The sequence below is a fragment of the Bufo gargarizans genome, chromosome 2 (assembly GCF_014858855.1).
Source record: "Bufo gargarizans isolate SCDJY-AF-19 chromosome 2, ASM1485885v1, whole genome shotgun sequence".
Classification (NCBI taxonomy): domain Eukaryota; kingdom Metazoa; phylum Chordata; class Amphibia; order Anura; family Bufonidae; genus Bufo; species Bufo gargarizans.
Window position 1 is genome coordinate 606,547,926 of NC_058081.1, and position 22,358 is coordinate 606,570,283.

Consider the following 22,358-nt stretch of genomic DNA (forward strand, 5'->3'; position numbering starts at 1 on the left):
TTGGAATCTCAGCCAAGGGAACAGCATGAAGACAGCCAAAGGATAAAAGCTTTTCTTCAATCACCAAGGAGCCCCCGGCCTAAGGAATGTGTCAGTTTATTCTCTCTGTAGGAAACCTGTCAGCTCTTCTACCTTTACAAAGGTAACACTCAGGAGACCCGTGTGACATGGGAAGAGGGGTTCAGCCTGGATATATGACCTCTTGATCCAGTGTTTTTTATTGCAGATTGTAATATAATGTAAATTTGGGTCAAGCCTTTACTGTGTGTTGTATAAGGAAAACTGAGCCTGGAGTGTCTGTAAATAGTGTATTTCATTCATTTGTTTATTGTACTTACTACTTTATTACTTATTTAAAATAAAAATTAGTGATTTTAATTTAGATTTACTTATTTTATCTTTATTTCATTATTCAGGATTTTTTTTATTTTTCTTATTTAGGGTTTTATATATGCATTCAACTATTTTATAATTTTGTATTGTTATTTAGGATTTGTATTACTTTATGTATATTTGTTTAAATAGGGCATTTATTTTTTGTTTTATGTTTTTTGTTAATTTAATTATTTACTATTATTAATTTATTAATGTATTTTGCTGTATTTGTAATACATTATTGTATTTGTTTAATTTTGGCTTTGGGTATTGGTAACTTGCAGTCCATCTTCTAGTACAGTTTCCTTTTTGCCTTCTCTTCTCCATATCCTGTGCAATAGTTCTTTATATAGAAGGATTAAGTTAGTATATTTGTACTGTACCAATGGTCAGGGTGCACATACATTACTCTCAAGTGGCCTAAATTAGGCAAAAGAGACTAGTATAACAGTAGTCTAGCCTAATCGGAAGGTCTTGTTACTGTCTCTGCCGAACACCATTAGGATACTTTCTTCCAGAAATGACACCACAGCTGAAGACAGGTTGTGTGTGGTATTGCAAATCAGCCACATTCTGTTCAATAAACACAAGCCGCAATATCAGACACAGCCCATGGACAGGTGTGACCTTTTTATGCAGGATAACAGCCATGCTTTTCTCATTCTGTACAACCCCTTCAAAGGCCTCCTACACACAAACACGTGCGCCCCGTGGCTGTGCTGAGGCCCGCAAAATGCGGGCTGCAATGCATGAACACCGTCAGTGGGGCAGCCGCAGCGGATCACGGACCCATTCACTTTAATAGGTCCGCGATCCGTTCCGCGATAGGACCTGTTCTATCTTTTTATGGAACGAAGTACGGGACGAAACCCCACGGAAGCACTCTGTAGTGCTCCTGTAGGGTTCCGTTTCGTGCTTCCGTACCCGCACCATTCCGCATCTCCGGATTTGCAGACCCATTAAAGAGAATGGGTCCGCATCCGTGAAGCAGAATGGCGCCCGTGTATTGCAGATCCGCAAATGCGTTCTGCAATATGGCAACGGGAAGCCCACGTTCGTGTGAAGGAGGCCAAAGGGATTTAAACCTGTAGCATTTTTTTCATCTGTCAGTGGAACCAGATTGCCTGGCTATCAAACATTCTGGATTTTTGGATGGTCAGGGATATATACTATTTCATTTTTTTTAACTCTATACATTTATTATTCTGAGCATTGCACATAGATGGCATGATATTGCCATCCCCCACCCCATCCCCAGGAGCCTGAGCCTTTGCTATGTTCCTTGTTATGACATTTGTGGGTGATTGGAGCCTTCTGCTGCCGCCGCCACAGCTGGTAGCAGTAAATGCACATGATGATCTGTCAGACCGATCACAATATTGGTAACAGGGCAAAAACTGAACCCTGGCCCATGCCTGATAAATTGGGCAGATTTTTCACTTTGCATCTACAGCTTCCCTCAGTTTGTATTGTAATAATATGCAGGTTCGGACTGGCCGACAGGTGTACAGGTGAATCTCCCGGTGGGCCCCTGAGCAAGGTAGGCCCCTAGTCTCCCACCCCCTGCAGAAGTTTCACATAACATGCTGCACTACATACAGGTAAAACTCGAAAAATTTGAATATCGTGCAAAAGTCAATTTATTTCAGTAATGCAAATTAAAAGGAATTGCATTAATGCAGCTTAAAATTAGAATATTGTGAAAAGGTTCAATATTCTAGGCTCAAAGTGTCACACTCTAGTCAGCTAATTAACACTACTTTCACACTTGCGTTCGGGGCTCCGCTTGTGAGTTCCGTTTGAATGCTCTCACAAGCGGCTCCGAACGCATCCGTACTGCCCTAATGCATTCTGAGTGGATGCATCAGTCTGGCACCGTTTGTCCTCCGCTCCGCTCAGCAGACGGACACCCGAACGCTGCTTGCAGCGTTCGGATGTCCGCTGGCCGTGCGGAGGCAAACGTTTGCATTATAGGTGCGGATCCGTCTGTGCAGATACCAGACGGATCCGCTCCGAACGCAAGTGTAAAAGTAGCCTAATCCATACCCCCTGAGCAAAGGGTACCTGAGATTATGACTTTCGGGTTTCATAAGCTGTAATTAATAATCATCCAAATTATAACAAATAAAGGCTTGAAATATCTCGCTTTGCATGTAATGAGTCTCATATGTTAGTTTCACCTTTTAAGTTGCATTACTGAAATAAATGAACTTTGCACAATATTTGAGTTTCACATGTACATATATTCAATGTACAGCACCTCAACCAGCCTATGTTCATATAAGAAACTGGATAGATTATTAAAGACACTCCCCAGTTTATTATTATAGACACGATCAGAGCGGAGATGATTTCTAGGTATAGAGGAAAGCTGACAGTGTCCTCTTCTTCCCAGGACCTACCTTCTCAAAGCAGGGATCCTCATATTCAATCATCTGGTAGCATATTGCTGCCGTGTGAGCAGGTCATATTTGGATGTATCCGTATGGTGGGCCCCCAAAGTACATTTTACTGGTGGGCCCTAGGCACCCCAGTCCGAGACTGATAATATAGCTGGAAATAGGATATAAAGGGACACAAGTTAATCATTGTTTTAAAAACACTTCTGCTACTTTGATTTGTTGCTCAATCTAATCAATTATCCACTCCTGTAAAGGGGCCTTCACTGATTTTGTTTTCCATTTCTTCAAGATTTTTAGGATCTCTGCTTGCTGCTTGCAACATTCCTGTTTATATCTAGAGGCTGAAAACCTGTTCTGACTTGGTCTTTTTCACACAACTGCCCAGCTACATTGTATCCATTCTAGACAATCCTCTGGAAGCTTTATATATCCCAGATCTCGGTCTCTTGCACTGTACTAGACTGCTTTCCAACAGGACCAGGGTTTCTGCCTCTGGAGATGTATATGATAAAGTTTCAGTATATAATAATGCTGGCCATTGATGTACTGGTGTGTACATCATGGTATATACCCTGGCACCAGTCCCTGCCCTCCTGCTCTTCTCTTCAGTGAAGTGTTACCATGTTCTCCTCTTCGCACTATGGATGGCTCTTGCCCTTGAACCAAGAGAATGTAAAATAAACCCCGGACAGCTGCTGCCTCCAACCAGCTGCTGCTCCTGGAATGGTAACAACGTTGCCCCAGTCAGAAAGGGTCACATCCGTCCATTTATGCCGGGTGTAATACACGATTCTACGGGGTGTCTCTGCATATTAAACTCAAATCTGTGGAGAGTTTGAATGTGGCATCATTCTGGTGCTGGAGTTATTGAGGCATCTCGGGGTGGAAGAGTCCTCTAATGGTACGCTTGGAGATTCTGTCAAAAAGACTGGGCAGAAACGTCCTATATTCAAGACTTTTTTTGTCCAGTAAAAAAAAGAAAGAGGTTCCTGAACAGAAACTGAATGTAGTAATCCTTTATTTTTATTGTTCTGCTCTCGTAGCGGATCTAGCAGTGAAGTGAACTCGCCCTTAGGCCTTATGCCCACAGAAGTACCGTTATTTGCAGTCCACCAATCGTGGTTCTGTAAAACACAGATACTGGCTGTGTGAGTTCTGCATTTTGCGGAATGAAATGCCTGGCCCTCAACAGACCAGTCCTATCCTTGTGTGTGAAACGGACAAGAATAGGACATCATTTGTTTGTTTTTTGCGGGACAGCGGAATGGAGGTACGGATGCGGACAGCACACAGAGTGCTATCTGCATCTATTGCGGCACGATTGAAGTGAATGGGTCCGCATCCAAGCCGCAAAAAATGTGGCTCCCATGTGGACCCAAACAATGTTCATGTGCATGAGGCCTTGGGGGTTTTCTGGGTGTAGTACTGATGGAGAAGCTTATTTTGTGGAGTGCTTCCATTTGATGCTTATGTTAATCGGTGGTAAGAGCCGTTGCCAGGATTCCCTCCCCATGGGTTCTACATCAGGAGTGCGGGTAACTAACTCCAGGATCACGGGAAAGAGACCGGGGCAAACAAGGAGCAAGTACCCCTGTCTATAATTATGTGCATGTAGGTTGAGTACTAGTGTGGTATTGTCTGCCTGCACCCTAAGGGTGCCCCACTCTTATCTTTTCTGTTTTTTCTTTCTAGACTGTACTGGCTTCTCCCTGCTCTCCCAGACATTTGCCCTGTGCATCGGTGTGACCCGGCGCTATGCATCTTGGACTGTGGCATCTGCTGCTTTGTCTCTCACTTCTGTCCACAAGGGCTGATTCAGGTACATGAATAGTTTGTCATAATGTTGAAAGCTCTTGTCCATGATTTTATTATTGATGTCCTATCCTGAGGACAGTCCATCAGTATCTGATCAGTGAGGGTCTGACACCCCCGCACCCATATACCGATCAGCTGTTCGCCAGTAATTCCGGTTCCGGAAGTGTGTGCCAAAACTACAAAGCTCAATCTGCTGTTTAGTGGTTGGAGCTGGGTACTGTAGCCCTATTCCCATTGAAATGTATGCATAACGAGATCTGGTCACTACACAATAGACGAAGCTACCCCAAAACAGCCGACTGGTTGATATGCAGGGTGTTGGACTCCCGCCGATAATAGATTGATGGTCTATACTGAGGATAGGTCATTAATAGTAAAATCCTGGACAACCCTTTTAAAACCTTTTTACACTGGGCCAAGGATCGGAGCAGTTATCTGTGATGTGTGTTTGCAAGAATGCCCAATGAACGAGCAACCATACAAGGCAGGGGGAATGATTGCTGCATGTAAATGCTGCTCCTCCCTTTGCTGAACCATAGGCAATTGCACCACGCAACAATAAAAAACTTTTCCTGTGCTACTGGGCAAAAACCATTTGTCCTATACTAAATCGAGTGTGCGGATTACAAATCCGAAGTCAGAATTGTAACACGTCTGATTTACCTGATCTACATCAAAGTTTGCGTAGTAAACAGTGTATGAAAATGTAATGGAATAACAAAATTTCAAAAAGTCTTGTTTTTCAGTTTAAAAGTCTTACTTGAGCAAGGCCCAGTACTGTTAAAAGTGCTTTAGGCATCTGCTTTTGCATTTCTTATGGTCATATTTCTCATCCGTCTCATTGGGGGACACAGGCTTTGACCATGGGTATAGCTATTGTCGCTAGGAGGCGGACACTAAGCACACAAAGTGTAAGCTCCTCCCTCTTCAGCTATACCATTCCTGCAGGGACCAAGCTAATCAGTTTTAGCTTAGTGTCTGTAGGAGGCAGAACTTCCTGCGTTGCAGGTCTGCGGATTTACAAATTTTGTCTCTCTTTTTTTTTCTAGTGGTAAGCTTCAGGCAGTCCAGGTAAAACTGCCTGCACTTCCTCCCAGGAGACCAGGGGTCACCTAAACCCCCTGCTCGCTCCCGCTCTCTAGAAGAAAAGGAGGACCAGAGGTCACTGTAAAAACCTCTGTCTCCCGACAGCAAGCGCAGCACCACAACTGCCCCAGCGAAAGTCCCCTCTGTTCCGGTGTAGCGTCCCTCACCAAGGGGCCGCACACCAAAGATGGTGATATGGCTGGAGTCAGGGGGTAAGAAGACGTCGGATAGGTGAGTAGGAGCAGTGCTCCCCTCCACCCTCCCTCCAGTAACTACCTCAATACCACCTCCAGTGCCCCCTCCAGGACCCTGGCCAGTATTCCCTCCTCCCCACGTGTGGACTTGGGCAGCAATCTAACATACCTGGGACGCTGCTGCAGCAAGGGGGTGGCTGCTTTCTTTGTACACGCCGCGCGTCTGCTGCGGCTTCCTGGGCTGACTGCGTTCTCTGGAGCACACCAGGAGAGGAGGGGGCGGGGTTTACCTGATGAATCACCGTTTCCTATGTCGGCGCGTCGGCTTGGTTCTGGGTCCATTATTATTCGAGGCCCCGGTTTCTGTGCGGCCTGCGACTGTAGGCTTTCCTGCTGCGTAGAATGTGTGTCCTGAGAGATTTTAATTATAATTGTCCTGAGAGAGGGGCGTGGCCTGGGAGGATGGACAGGCATTTTTCTGAGGCGGGGATTGTGTTCACCCTGCCCCCACGTCAGCAGCAGAGCAGTGGGGGAGTGGACTCCACCCACTTCTGGATTTTTAAAGCTCCTGGCAGGAAATGAGGGTCTGACTGGCGTTTGGAGGGACACAGGCTGGGTAAGTGTTGTTTGTCCATTCTGGCAGGGCCTAACCTTCCCATTTGCCTCATTGGGGTCACAGGGGTGTCATTATGTCTGAACCCAGGCCCCAGGTCCCGAAGGAGGCAGTCCCGTTGGTGCGTCATTTTGCCTGTGCAAAATTTCCATCCTCTCAGTCAGACTCCCTCTGCTTTACATTTGCTGCTCCGCCATCAAGCGGCTCGGCTCTGGACCCATTGCTTCCTGCTGCCTACGGAAGAACCGGAATAGGCGCGTTCCCTGTCTAGGGTGGTAGAGGATGTCTCCAATACCAACAAAGCTATTGTGGATATATTGCGGCATTTGTTGGCAAGGCAGTCTTCTGACAGTTCTGACTCTGGGCATCATGGGGCTCGTGCCCATCACAGCCGCCCCACAAAATGGGCCAGAACTTTCTCCCCCCAAAAGGGGTTCTCTGTCTCCCGTGTCCTCGACCTCTCCTCCTCCTGCTAGAGAGTCTCACTCCAACATGTCCTCAGCTGAAGAGGCATGTTCCGAGGAGAGAGGGTCAGATGAGGATGTTGTCACCCAAACTATCCTCCATGGTGGACAATTTAATGACAGCAGTTATTGAGACGTTGCAGGTTGAAGATCCCGCTCTGTCATCTGCCAGCTCAGGTTTTTCCTTTTTATATTTTTCCGGAGGATTGACTAAGAAATGATCGGCTCCACCTATAGTGGACCCGCCAGTTTCCCGCTTGGCTAAACATACTACCTTGCCAATGGCGGATGGGGCTTCTTTTTCTGATATCAAAGATAAGAAGCTGGAGCGCTTGCAAAATCTGCCTTTGAAGCAATGGGCAAAGCACTGCAGCCGGTGTTTGCCTCTACATGGGTGAGCAAGGCTATTGGGGAGTGGACAAATAACTTACGTCTGGGTCTTGAGTCGGGAGTCCCCTCGGAGAAACTTATAGATGTGGCCCTGCTGCTCTCGCATGCCAGTGCATATATTTGTGAAGCATTCTTGGACACGGCCAGGTTTATGTCCTGTTGGTGGCTATTTGCCGTACCCTATGGCTCTCATGCTGGGTGGCAGATAAGGCTTCAATGCGGAAACTCCCATTTACTGGTAGCAGACCTTTCAGTAAGCGCCTGGATGAGATCATTTTGGACGCTATAGGTGGTAAGAGCACCCATTTACCTCAGAACAGGGGGAGGTCTAATAAGGCAAAATAGCGGAAGCCTTTTTTTCGTCCCTTTCAGAATTTTTACGGCCCCAAGGGAGAGACCGATAAGTCGGCCGCAGGCCAGAAGCGCAAGCCTTCCTTAAAGCCGTGGCCTTCCTGGCATTTCCGTCAACAGGGCATTTCCGTCAACAAGAGCTCCGCTGCATGACAGGGGGCTCCCGGCACCCTCCATTTGGGTGGGCTGCCGGCTTCATGTGTTTCGGCATGTTTGGCTGGCTCACGTCTCAGATACGTGGGAGGTCATTGCAGAGGGCTACAAACTGGATTTCAAATCCTCCCCTCCCGTTTTTTTCGTCCGTCTCCTCCGGACTCACCCGCAGCTGCAGATTATTTTTTTCTGGCAATTCACACGCTGCTGCTGCAGCAAGGTGTGATTGTTCTGGTTCCTGCGCAAGACCGTTTTCAGAGGTTTTACTCCAATCTCTTTGTGGTTCCCAAAAAAGAGGGGACGGTCCGTCCCGTTCTAGACCTCAAGGCGCTCAACTGTTTCCTTTGCGTCCGCAGATTCCGGATGGAGTAACTGAGGTCGGTCATTGCGTCCATGGAACCGGGGGAGTACCTGTTCTCGATAGACATCAAGGACACTTGTCTTCATGTGCCCATATGCGTCAGTAATCAGAGGTTTCTCCGGTTCGCAGTGGGTCCATTTCACTATCAATTTGTAGCCCTCCCATTCAACCTTTTACGAAAGGTTCTGGTGGCAGTCATGGCCCTGTTGCATGCCAGGGGGATCATGGCGATCCCTTACTTAGATGACATCCTGGTGACACTGGACACTTGTCAGGCCGGTCTCCATCTTCAGATTCGCTCATTGTTGTGGCCAGCTCCGGTTCCCATTTGTTGCTGCATGCGGGCTCTGGGGCACATGGTTTCTGCCTTCGAAGCAGTTCCCTATGCTCAGTTCCATACCAGAGCGCTTCAGCAAGCCAATCTATACAGCTGGGAATGCTCCTCAGACTCCTTGGATTGGCCAATGTATCTCCTTGCCCCAGTGCGCCGGGCCCTCAGATGGTGGATGGCCTCTCCGATGTTGACATCGGGGCGTTCGTTTCTCCCTCTCCATTGGAGGGTGTTAACAATGGACGCAAGCCTCAGGGGTTGGGGGGACGTGAGGAGTGCTCCCTTCCAATCAATGTTCTGGAGTGGAGGGCAATTCGGCTCTCTGCTACACTAGGCTGACCATTTCAGGGGTTGCCCAGTGCGGGTGCAGTCCGACAACTCCTAGGCGGTGGCATACATCAATCGGCAGTTCACATTCTAGGCGTAGACATCTGGATCGCGGACTTTCTCAGCCGGGAGCGCCTCGATCCCGGCGAGTGAGCTCTTCACCCGCAGGTCTTTCGGGACATCTGCGAGAGGTGGAGTCGGACAGATGTGGATCTAATGGCCTCACGCTTCAACAACAAGGTCGAGGACTTCAACGCGCTGGTGATTCCGTGGAGTAAGTTCACGTTTCCTTAAGTGTTCCCGCTTCTTCCTCTCATTCCAGTGTCTTCTCCGGAAGATCAGGTCCGAGGGACTGCCCGTCATTCTCGTGGCCCCAGATTGGCCATGCAGGGTGTGGCATGCATCCCTAGTCGCACTTCTTGCCGACAAACCTTGGCATCTTCCTTTTCGGGAGGACTTGCTGTCACAGGGGCCGATGTTCCACCTGAAATTATGGTCGCTACATTTAACGGCATGGCTGTTGAAGCCACCATACTGAAGGCTCAGGGTTTTTCGGATGCAGTGGTGCAGACTATGATTTGTGCCAGGAAGCCGTCATGTTCCAGAATCGACCACCGGACTTAGAAGTCCTACTTTAGTTTGTGCGAGCGGAGACGGCTGTCTCCCGTTCGTTTTTCTTTGCCGCGACTTTTGGGTTTTCTGCAGTCGGGCATGGACTTGGGGCTGGCTCTCAAGGGCAAGTGTCGGCTCTCTCTATTATTTTTCTGCAAAATTTTACTTCGCTTTCGGAGGTTCTGACTTTTCTGCAGGGGGTGGCACATGCTGCGCCCCCCCCCCCCCTTCCGTCCTCCATTGGATCTTTGGGATCTTAAGCTAGTGCTCAACGCTCTCCAATCTTCTCCATTTGAGGCTTTGCAGCAGGTGTCTCTGTGCTTCCTGTCTTTATAAGGTGGCTTTTTTGGTTGCAAATACTTCTATCCTGTAGAGTGTTGGAACTCGCGGCTCTGTCATGTCGGTCACCCTTCCTGATCCTCCATCAGGATAAGGTGGTCATTTGCCCTGTGCAGTCCTTCTTGCCGAAGGTGGTGGCGACATTCTATCTAAACGAGGAGATTATTCTTCCTTCATTTTGTCCGGACCCGTCTCATCCTCGGGAGCAGTCGCTCCCTACTCTGGATCTGGTGCGTGCAGTGCGTATCTATCTGTCCCAGGCGGCATCTTTCAGGTGGATGGATTCCCTGTTCGTGATTCCAGAGGGACCGAGACGAGGGCTTGGCAGCATCAAAGACTTCCATTTCCAGATGGATTAGTTTGGCTATTGTGGAAGCATACCGCGTTAAGGACCGTCCCCCACCCTTCTGGGTGACTGCTCATTTGGCTCGGGCAGTGGGAGGCTCTTGGGCGATGCATCACGGGGCTTCGGCCCTTCAGGTGTGCAAAGTGGCAACCTGGTCGTCTTTGCATACCTTTTCTAAGTTTTACAGGGTGCACACCTTTGCATCTCCTGACGCTTCTTTGGGGAGTAGAGTTTTGCAAACAGCGGTTCTCTGATTGGCAGGTGGGTTATAGTTAAGTCCACCCCCAGGGACTGTTATGAAACGTCCCATGGTCAATGCCTGTGTCCCCCAGTGAGACAGATGAGAAAACTTGATTTTTGTAATCCCAGTAAAATCTGTTTCTCTTCCGTTCATTGGGGGACACAGCTCCCACCCAGTTTTTTGTTTATGGGCCTTTTCGGAAAAATTATACAAGTGTGGTATTGTTGTAACCGTACTGACCTGGAAAATGAAGATAACAGGTCAATTTTACTGCATAGTGTACAGTACAGTGTACATTTTTTTCCCCAATTCTACTCGATTTGGAATTTTTTCCCAGCTTCCTACTACATGGTATACAACTGTAAATGGTGCCATTAGAAAGTACAACTTGTCCCGCAAAAAATAAGCCCTCATAAGGCTATGTGAATGGAAAAATAAAAAAGTTAGGACTATGGGAAGGCGGGGAGGGAAAAACAAAAACGCAAAAATGGTAAATCCCAGGGTCCTTAAAGGGAACCTGTCACCAGGATTTTGGGTATAGAGCTGAGGACATGGGTTGCCAGATGGCCACTAGCACATCCGCAATACCCAGTCCCCATAGCTCTGTGTGCTTTTATTGTGTAAAAAAACCGATTTGATATATATGCAAGATAACATAAAAGAGTCATATCTTACTTGTGTGACCAGAGAAGAGTCATATTTTCAAACTCTGACTCATCTCAGGTTAATTTGCATATGTATCAAATCGGTTTTTATACACAATAAAGGCACACAGAGCTATGGGGACTGGGTATTGCGGATAAGCTAGTGGCCATCTAGCAACCCATGTCCTCGGGCTCTATACCCAAAATCCAGGTGACAGGTTCTCTTTAAGGGGTTAAAATCTAGACGTATCAGGCAAATTCAGAGTTCATATTTGGAATCGGCGCGCTCATTTTCTCTCAGTAGCAAAATCATTGTTGCGTGGTGCCAGCGTAAACCAGTCTTTAGATGGGATAGACTTAGTGTGGCCACTGATAATCTCAATATATAGTTGGTCCTGTGCTGGGCAGCAGTCACGTCAGACATCCTAGTTTTTAGGAGTATACTGGTGAACAGCCGCAGTTACTGTACAGTCATCTTCTGTAGGAAAAACTATCTGGTCCTATTCTTACTGACATTTTTCAGTTGCAACTGTAATTCAAGATCCGTTTTCACTGACACAATCTGGCACAATAGAAAACAGATCCGTCCCCCATTGACTTTCAATGGTGTTCAAGACGTATCCGTTTTGGCTATGTTAAAGATAATACAAACGGATCCATTCTGAACGGATGCAAATGGTTGTATTATCTGAACAGATGCGTTTGTGCAGATCCATGACGGATCTGCACCAAACGCGAGTGTCAAAGTAGCCTAATACAGCATGTAACTCGGGATCAGTACAGGATAAGTAATGTAATGTATTTACACAGTGACTCCACCAGCAGAATAGTGAGTGCAGCTCTGGAGTATAATACAGGATGTAACTCAGGTTCAGTAGAGTGATGTATGTACCCAGTTAATTTCATGTTTAAAGCTACGAGCAAAAAAATGTATTAAAGGAAACAAACAACTATTACCCAATATGTTATTAAAAAAATAAACTTGCTCACCTCTGCCTCTTTAGTCGTCCCTGCCAGTCTTCATTTTCCTGCAGTAATGACGTGTCTGTGTCATACATCCATGTGATCGCTGCAGCCAGACACTGGCCTCAGTGGTGATTGTTGCATGTACAGAAAAAGACCACTGAGACCAGCAGTGATTGGCTTCCACACTCACCTGAAGCTGCAGAATGTCTCCGCTGCAGGAAACTAAAGACCAGTGGGGGCTCTGGAGTGGCCGAGGATATAAACGCTAATAGTTGCTTTTTTATTTTTTTATCATTTCCTGCTCTTAGCGCCATTTCTTAAACTCCTAGATAAACCCTGCTATTATAAGACTATTCTTAGATTTTTGGTAAATGCATGAGCTACGCCATCTACAGGTCGTATTGATTTTCCCTGCATCATCACAACGAAATAACTGTGATTCTTCCTTCTTCTTAGATGTGACTCTTCGCTTTCTGTCTGAACCCCTTTCCACTGTCCAGAAGCCGGGGAGTGTGGTGACATTATTATGTTCTGCAGAGTCACCACAGCTACACATTTCATGGTTATTTAATGAAAAGTTGTTGGACAGACGACAAAGCCAGGATGTGGCCATTCAGTCTGGGCACCTGACCATCCCAGCTCTTACTCCCCAGTATGTTGGACGGTATCAGTGCATGATGAACTCTAGTGCTGGGTCTATAATAAGTGCACCCGCAGTCGTGTCTATGGCATGTGAGTATTGTGGTCCTGAGGTCTGAAGTGTAGCATATGAACCTGAAATGCAGTGACCTCCCCTCCAGCAACATAGGCCCCTTCACGAGACATTCTCACATCTTGCCTTGCAGATTTGGAAGATTTTGCAAACTCCTCAAAAGTCACCTTGGTGGCTGAAGAAGGAAGCAGCGTGATTATTAACTGCAGCACTCCCCGCAGTGCCCCCCATGCTGAGATGCATTATAAAGTCAAAGGGAAATGGCTGGACCGATCGACTGGTGGGTGACTATATAGGACACTTTGTGCTTTTACTTAGACAGATGCCCCCTACACTACATGCTAGTACTAGTCCATACCATTACATTCCACATGGGTCAGGAGTGTCAAAGAATCCTCCTCTGGACCCAGGCTGTTCTACAGCCATGGCACCCAAAAATCCATCTAATGACAACCCTGATTTTGGATGGGGGGACCACCGTGGTGCTTAACATAGAATCTAGGAAAATTGGGCGAAGCCAACTAATGCTGGCCCTCACATCTCTTGGACCTCCTTACAGCTTTATTGGTTGCCTATGTGGCATGTATTCCCCTTGCATATAGAAATACAGGCCATTCAATATTTCAATAATTTCCATTATGAAGGCTTAGAGGAGCTGCCAGTACCCAGTTTTGTCTCATCCCAATGGAGCTCCCCACACAACTAAACCAGCACCATATAAACCAAGAATATCTCCAAACCATCATAGTTGGTCAAGTAGGGTGGACATTGCTTGTCAATACATATAATGATGACTTTTATTTATTTTTAATGTTTTTAGATAAGTACCTGATCTTACCCTCAGGAAATCTCCAAATTTTCAGTGTTTCATTGGAGGACCGCGGACCCTATAAGTGTGCTGCCTATAATCCAATGACTCACGAGCGAAAGATAAGCCCCTCGGTCTACAAGCTGTCTATAAGCGGTGAGTGCCATACACTGGTGGCAGGAAGGATAGACCCATACCCTTCAGCCTACTTTAGGCCTAGCGTGAAGTTGGCGCTTGTCCTTATATAGCACTTTGTTCTCTTTCTGGACAGATCGACCTCAAGAAGATGCCAGTGTCATGCATCCGGTCGTCACTCACAAGTTGTCCGTATACCTACATGATTCTGTGACTCTGGAATGTGCAGGTGGGGGAGCAAGCGATTTGAACATTCAGTGGTATAAAGATGGAAACAATGCTATGGCAGATGATCGGAGGAAACTGTGGTACACCCATCTAGTGATTGAGGATGTGGAAGCCCTGGATGGGGGTAACTACTCCTGTCAGGTGGGAGCTACAACTTCTGTCAATTATACAGTCGCCATTCTAGGTAAGAACCAGAACTCCTGTTATGTCTTTGTTATATGGAAGATTTTATATTGTGACTCTTGACTTTACAAGATTTTCTTAGACTATGAGAAGCAATTTGGAGTTCAAGAACAGATCTTTTAGGCCCCAGTGCAAAATATGTACAAGGGCTTCGCATATCATATGCCATTTATAATACTGGCATCCTCTTATTTAGCAGGTTTTGGGTAAAGCTGACTACAGCCACTAAACCCTTGACTGCAGCTATAGGTCCTACGTTTCTTAAACAGGATCTGTAACCTCTCCTGACATGTCCGTGGAGCATCTATTCTTATGAATCTATGTTGTGACATTACTTTACTACTCCAGCTAGAAGTTATAAATTAATTACTAGCAATTGATTCAGAACTTCTAGCAGGAATAATAAAGGAATGCCACATCATAGTCATAAGAATAGATGTTCCAGAATTTATTAATCACAAATTTTGAGAAAAGATATCTCGGTTATTATAACTCGAATACATGTATTTGCTAAGTCAGAAATGTGAGGACAGGTGCGATGCCCAAAGAGAGCCTGCCCCCAAGAAAGGTTTGGTAGATATCTGAGCGGTATGCCCACAGAAAATCACAATAATGGTGTTACAGAAAGAATGCCTGAATCTGGAAGTCCAAGGGACCATATAGACGAATGGTTCCAACTTCTCACTAGGTCTGTAAAATGCACCGTATGCTATAAGAGTATATTGGGTATCTTATAGATTTTGATACCCACTATATGTGGCCTCATGGGATAAAATGGAGAAGCCAGTCTTCTCTTATTTTTGCTTTATTCCACATATATATTGTTGGACATTGCCTTTCATTTTTAGTTTTTCCTATGTCGACGTTGAGGTCTGGACTCTGCAATTATCTGGATTTATTTCCAGGCTTATGTAATAGACACACTCATTACTTTGGCATTGGGACCCTGCGCAGCTGGCAGCAGAAAGCATACATCCTTGCTGGCACGTTACTGTTGCCACCACAACAAACCCTCGATTATGTTCGACAAGGTGTCGTGGTGATGGATGGAGCGTGCAGAGGGCCCAGTTGGCATTATGTCCACAGAGTAAAGTCCAACCTTAATCACATGGAGACAGCTGCTAAAGCCAGAGATTTATACCACCTCCTGATCACATCCATTACCGCTATCCCCCATATCTCAGGGCACAGATCTATAGTTACCTCTGAGTGTTCCGGTTGTGTAACTCAGCACAATGCAGGAACGTGTCACTTCCAGATGTGGTGGCTCGCACCAGTCTACAGCTCCTTTTGGCACTGGACTTGTTTTCTTACATTCACGACAGTTTTTTTATATATTATGTACATTGTCCCGGTTCCAGTCATTTCAGCAGTAAAACAAAGCTCAGAGTGAAATTTTAAAATCTTAAGAAAATATACGGATATTATGTTTTATGAAAATCCTCAGTTTCATTATTTGCCCAGTTTTTATTCATTTTCTCCACAGTGAAGTGCAACACCTCTGATCTGGCATTCATGGAAAATTACAATAATGTACTAGCTGCATCAGGGGCAGGAAATAGTAGTGGGCCCCTGTGCAGGAACATCATATGGGACCTTATATCCCATTTGGGGGGACTATCTCTCCTTGGGGAGAGAGCACCTTAATCGGCGTGGGGAGACTTATAGGCCATACATGCTCCTATGGAATTCTGGGAAGAAAGGGATGCAAATGAGCTCTTAACGAGCTCTGCCTCTAATGCCACCAAATATAAGGCAGCTATCCTATATGTCAATGTTCCACCCTTTAAATAGGCCTTAAGTCATGACTCGAATATAAAATAAGCCAGCATCTCATCTTCAGACAGCTGTTTTGGGGTGATTGCCCCTCATCCCATGTCACATGAAACAGCCCCCTATGTCCCAACAATTCATGAGTAATCGTTAGCCATGAGAAACTGATTCGGCAACGTTTTTTGTCCAGCCAAAAACCAGTACTTATGCCAATGGGTTCTGTGTAAAGAGTAGTTCAGGAGACACAAGTAGCCCAGTTGGGACTAAAACCTCAAAAAAATACTGACATAGGGAGCCACCTGTCCAGTCTACTAGCTGGTTACCTGAGGTCAGGTTAAAGGGCTAAATAGGTTGGCCCCATCCAGGAGGAAACTGGTTTCTTGGGGATAAGGGCCACAGAGCATTGTCATTTGACCATCTTGGGCTCTACTGTATGGCGAGTTGGTTGACAGTGGCTGCTATAGCGCCCTCTAGTGCAGTGTTCATTGTGCAGCTGTAAGATATCAAAACTTAAAGGAGCCTGTGTTCCCTCTTAAGCAGATCACATAGGATTTCATAGCAATTTGTTAAATGTGTCTTGTGCAGTTTGTCTTAAAGGGAACATGCACCATGGTGAATGGCTAAATTACCGTGGAATAGCTGTGGCGTTTCATAGTGATTTGCTGTGGTAATGCGCTGCCTTTGTCTTGGAAGAATTACAAGGGGAGATTTGTGGTAGTCTGACCTGTTACCTTAGATGTTGTTCTTGTCCTTCGCTTCAGCTAATAGATTATGTCTGGACTATTTTATTATCGTATGATTTTTTTTTTTAACCTTTTTTCTATTTTTTATTTTTATTTGCAGAGCGTCCCTCTATCTATCAGCCCCCTGAGGACCAGTCTGTGGTGCTAGGCAGCGATGTCAGCTTTATTTGTGAGGCACAGGGTATTCCATCTCCTAATATCACCTGGCTGCACAATTCCAAGACGGTTTCTCCTTCATCACGCCTCCGCCCTTTGGGGAGCAAACTTCACATTGCCAATGTGATGGGGGAAGATTCCGGGATGTATCAGTGTATGGCGGATAATGGAGTAGGAGCAGTACAGTCGGCAGCAAGACTCCGGGTACAATCAGGTAGGCATAATGACTGATGGAGGTGGGGTCCAGTGAGCATACTTGGCATGGTGACATTTTCCATTTCTAAGGCTACTTTCACACTAGCGTTTTAGTTTTCCGGTATTGAGATCCGTCATAGAGTCTCAATACCAGAAAAAAAACGCTTCAATTTTGTCCCCATTTTTTGTCAATGGGGAAAAAACTGAACTAAACAGAACGGAATGCTCCAAAATTGCGTTCCCATACCGGAGAGCAAACATGTTGTAGTTTGCTTTCCATCCTGGGATGCAGAGCAAGACAGATGCAATGCAAGTCAATGGGGACGGATCTGTTTTCTCTGCCACAATAGAAAACTGATCCGTCCTCCATTGACTTTCAATGAAGTTCATGACGATCTGTATTGGCAATGTTAAAGATAATACAGCCGGATCCGTTCATAACGGATGCAGATGGTTGTATTCTCAGTAACTGAAGAGTTTTTGCTGAACCCTGCCAGATCCAGCAAAAACGCTAGTGTGAAAGTAGCCTAAGGCTCCATTCACACGTCCGTGTGTGTTTTGCAGATCCACGGATCTGTGGATCCACAAAACACAGACACCGGCAATGTGCGTTCTGCATTTTGAGGACCGCATATTGCCGGCCACTTAATAGAAAATGACTATTCTTGTCTGCAATTGCAGACAAGAATAGGGCATGTTCTATTTTTTTCGGGAACGAAATTGCGGACCCGGAAGTGCAGATCCGCCATTCCGGATACGGGCAGAACATCGTGCGGCCCTCATAGAAATGAATGGGTCCGCAATTCCGTTCCGCAAAATGCGGAACAGAATTGCAGACGTGTGAATGGACCCTTAAGGAAGTATTCCCTCCTTTGCAAATTAGATACTTATTTTGCAGCATTTACTGTTGGTTCTGATTGATTCTTCCATTAAATGTTGTTACGGTGGCCTGTCCATTACATACAGGGCAATGCACTAGCGCCACCTGCTGTCAGATCTTACAAAAAACAGATCTTCAATACAAAGTAACAAATTGTATAAAATTGACTTTGAGAACCCAGATTGTATCAAACAGGAAGTGGCAGGATTTCCCTTTTTGGACTTAAATAATAGAAATATTTACTGCAACAGTTCCTGAGATCTTTGACGCTAATCAGGACTTTCTCCGTTTATAACGAGCATAATAAAAGAAAAAAAATTACAAAGATAAACTACAGCTGACTGGGGGGGGGGGGGTGAAATCACAAAATGGATGATCAACTAGACCATAGGGTCTGGCCAATTCTACAGACCGTCCGGAGGTTCTTAGTTTTAACTTCCTCTGCGAATCCTGTTGCCAATCATCATGGTAGTAAAAGGGCTTAAAGGAGTTGTCTGTAAGTGCCTTGTATTCACTTTCTCTACATGATAGATGTCATTTTCTGAAGTCAGACAACACATTTAACTCTTAAATGGCAAATTATACAGGGATACATGGGATGTGATTTACCATTCAGGATTCGAGGTGAGCTGGATGATACCTATAATCGCTGCTGTTTTCCGTTCAGCCAGTACGGGTGTCATCAGTCATGGGGGTGATTCCTGAATTGCATTTAGGGGATTACCATTCAGGGCTTTAGGTAACTTATAGGAACTGTAATTGCTGTGTTGAATCCTATGTAATTGTTATCACTGACTCCCTAAACCTTAACTCCTTGCAGAATCAGGCTCCAGGCCCACTATTGTGTTGCCCCCTACAAGTGTGAGCGTTGTGATTGGAGACTGGGTGACCCTGACCTGCAACGCCACTGGTCACCCCACACCCTTCATCCGCTGGTTCGACAGCAATGGCGCAATTAGTAGTCACCCTTCCCAGATCCTGCGTCCGAAACCTCGCAAGGCATCGCAGTCCAGAACTTCAGTCAGTTCCAACCAGGACCCAGCGCATGTGATCATGTCTCAGGCCGGATCCAGCTCCTTGTATATCCCAGCAGTCACAGTACAGCATGCTGGGAAATATGTCTGTGAGGCGTCCAATCAGTTTGGCTGGACACGAGCAGAAGCCACCTTGACAGTTGGTGAGTTGCTTTCTATGCCCAAAGTGAATTTTCTACTCCAATCACATCCAAAGTGAAAAGATAAACATTCTCAGCATTGCAATGACAGCTTAGGTGTAACTCTGTGCATTATCCTGGCTCCTACAATGCACCAGTCTTTTGGTAAATTGAAACCGATCCAGTTCTGTACTTGGCTTTGAATGTGACTGGAAATATATATGGTGGCAAGATTAGAATCATGGTTTATAATTTAGTTCTAATTACAGTGAGGAACAGAAGTATTTGAACACCCTGTGATTTTGCAAGTTATCCCACTCAGAAATCATGGAGGGGTCTGAAATTCACATTGTAGGTGCAATCCCACTCTGAGAGACAGAATACAAAAAAATAATCTGAAAATCACATTGTATGATTTTTTTTTTAACAAAAATTTGCCTTGATCTGCTGAACATAAGTATTTGAACACCTGAGGAACAGCAAGAATTCTGGCTCTCAAAGACCTGTGCCTTCAAAAAGTTCACCACTACTCCACTCATTAATCTAACTTAGTAGCACCTGTCTGAGCTCTTTAAAGACCCCTGTCCACCCCACAGTCAGTCAGACGCCAACTACTACCATGGGCAAGACCAAAGAGCTGTCAAAAGACACCAGAGACAAAATTGTGGACCTCCACAAGACTGGAAAGGGCTACGGGGCAATTGCCAAGCAGCTTGGTGAAAGTAGATCAACTGTTGGAGCAATTGTTAGAAAATGGACGACTGTCCAGTCTCCCTCGGACTTGGGCTCCATGCAAGATCTCACCTCATGGGGTATCGCTGATAAGAAAGGTGAGGAATCAGCCCAGAACTAAAAGGGAGGCGCTGGTCAGTGACATGAAGAGAGCTGGGACCCCAGTTTCAAAGGTCACTGTCGGTAGAACACTACGCCGTCATGTCCACGCCCCCTGCTCAAGTCATCACATGTCCACGCCCGTCTGAAGTTTGCCAATGACCATCTGGATGATCCATGGGAGGCATGAGAGACAGTCATGTGGTCAGATGAGACCAAAGTAGAACTTTTTGGTCTAAACTTCACTCGTCATGTTTGGAGGAAAAAGAAGGATGAGTTGCATCTCAAGAACACCATCCCTACTGTGAAGCATAGGGGTGGGAACATCATGCTTTGGGGGTGCTTTTCTGCGAAGGGGACAGGGTGACTGCACTGTATTAAGTAGAGATGTCAACCTCCTGGCACTCTGGAAGTAGTCGCTTGGAGTCGGGTTCCCACCCTGTATAGTAATGAAATAGACAAACTCCAGCTTTATGCGTCAAATGATATTCTGTTTATTTGAAGAGCAGCGTCAAAATGTGACGTTTCGGCCCAGATGGCCTTTATCAAACCACTGCCGCTATAGAGTAATGCGCCAGACTGCGCTGCACTTGATAGGTGATGGCGTGTGTCCACACGTCTAACCAGGGATGCGCATCCCCGGCAAGACGTGTGGACACACGCCATCACCTATCAAGCGCAGCGCAGTCTGGCGCATTACTCTATAGCGGCAGTGGTTTGATCCTGATGCATCCTGAACAGATTTCTCTCCATTCAGAATGCATTAGGATAAAACTGATCAGGATTCTTCAGTTCCAGACCAGAAGAATAGAACGCAAGTGGGAAAGAGCCCTAAGAAGCATATCAAGGTTCTGGAGTGGCCTAGCCAGTCTCCAGACCTAAATCCAATAGAACATCTTTGGAGGGAGCTGAAACTCTGTGTTGCTCAGCGACAGCCCCGAAACCTGACAGATCTAGAGGAGATCTGTGTGGAGGAGTGGGCCAAAATCCCTGTTGCAGTGTGTGCAAACCTGGTCAAGAACTACAGGAAATGTTTGAGCTCTAATTGCAAAGAAAGGCTTCTGTACCAAATATTAACACAGATTTTCTCAGGTGTTCAAATACTTATGTTCAGCAGTGCAGGACAAATAAATTATTAAAAAATCATAAAATATGATTTCCAGATTATTATTTTTTAATTCTGTCTCGGAGTGGGAATGCACCTACAAGTGAATTTCCCACCTCTCCATGATTTCTAAGTGGAAGAACTTGCAAAATAGCAGGGTGTTCAAATACTTCTGTCCCTCACTGTAAGTTATATTTGACCTTGTTCCTTGATGTGTGAGTGACCCTAAAGGCCTCTTTGCCTTATAAAGTGGACCACAGACCTAAGATATCATACACAGCATTTCAGGCCCCCTAGAAGGAGTTTCCATTGAAGATGTAACTGGTGGGGTTTGGTTAGAACCGTATTACGCCCCCTACTGTTGTCTTGCATCAGGTTGGGGATTACGTCCTGTATAGTATGTCTGGTGCCTTTATTTCTCAGTATCTCGCTGTCCCACTTGTCAGGATTCGTACGAGTTGGGCCACATAACAATGAGACCTTCATGTGTGGATCCTCCAGCAACCTCGGTTGTTGAAACCCAGTGTGGAAAAGTTGAACGTTTTAGGCGCTTTTTATATAGCGTCTCATACTGGCCCCTCTGTTTGCTAATGGTATTTTCACGGCCTTGCAGGCGGCCAATGCTGGGAAACTATTACCACTAGTTTCCGTCTGCAGATGTGATTCATGGCAGTTGCCTTATTTGTGTGCACTAGGTTTCTAAGAAAAATAAACTGCGCTTTGTACGTGTGTATGAATAGCCGATATGTGCTCAGCTAGAATTGTACAGACACACGCCCACACCACGAAAATCAGTTAATGCCAACCCGTGTGTTATCCTCAGGTTACCAAAAATTGTATACAGCTGTTCCTCAGTGACATCTCCTGTACTATACTTCAGAGCTGCACTCACTATTCTGTGGGTTACAGAGCTGAAATCTCCTGTCAGTGGCGTACCCTCAGTAGAGGCAGACCACACGAATGCTATGGGGCCCAGAGGGTGAAGGGGTCGGCATGGAACTTGCTCTTCTCTTTCCTATGCGAAAACACAGCATTTTCACACAGTCACCACTAGGGGGAGCTCAATGCAAAGAGATTTTTACAACTTTCATGGTAGCTGTAATCATTCTTATTCACTGAGCTCCCCCTAGTGGTGGCTGCAGGCAGCCAGCTAGCTTTGTAATAGAAGAAAAAAAGCAGGAGATTTGTCAACGTATTTTTGCCAGTTTTCTGGTGTAAATTTATTGACAAATATGGTGGTCAGAATGAGCGCCATATATTTGAAGCACCTGTTCCACTATTTCCAACATAAACTGGGTGAGGCTAAAGGCAACTTTTTAATTTTTATTACAATTTGTATGTAATTAAAAGTTTTTCCACTTGATTAAAAAAGTCAATTTGTCAGAAATGTCGGGCGCATGGTCTGCATTGCCTGGGAGTGATCTACAGTAGGAAACTAGGTGCAGG

The 22,358-nt window shown here is 45.7% G+C and overlaps 1 protein-coding gene across 6 annotated transcripts in view; it reads left to right on the forward strand.

Annotated features, from left to right (window-relative positions):
* CDON (cell adhesion associated, oncogene regulated) overlaps positions 1-22,358 on the forward strand; it is a 120,025-nt gene that overhangs the window by 78,485 nt on the left and 19,182 nt on the right. For all 6 annotated transcript variants that reach the window (XM_044281999.1, XM_044281998.1, XM_044282000.1 and 3 more), the window contains 7 exons: positions 4,470-4,596; positions 12,467-12,742; positions 12,856-13,002; positions 13,543-13,686; positions 13,802-14,077; positions 16,693-16,962; positions 18,644-19,000. In XM_044281999.1, coding sequence (XP_044137934.1) covers positions 4,533-4,596; positions 12,467-12,742; positions 12,856-13,002; positions 13,543-13,686; positions 13,802-14,077; positions 16,693-16,962; positions 18,644-19,000 — 1,534 coding nt within the window. In that variant the 5' untranslated portion in view covers positions 4,470-4,532. The remainder of the gene's footprint in view (positions 1-4,469; positions 4,597-12,466; positions 12,743-12,855; positions 13,003-13,542; positions 13,687-13,801; positions 14,078-16,692; positions 16,963-18,643; positions 19,001-22,358) is intronic.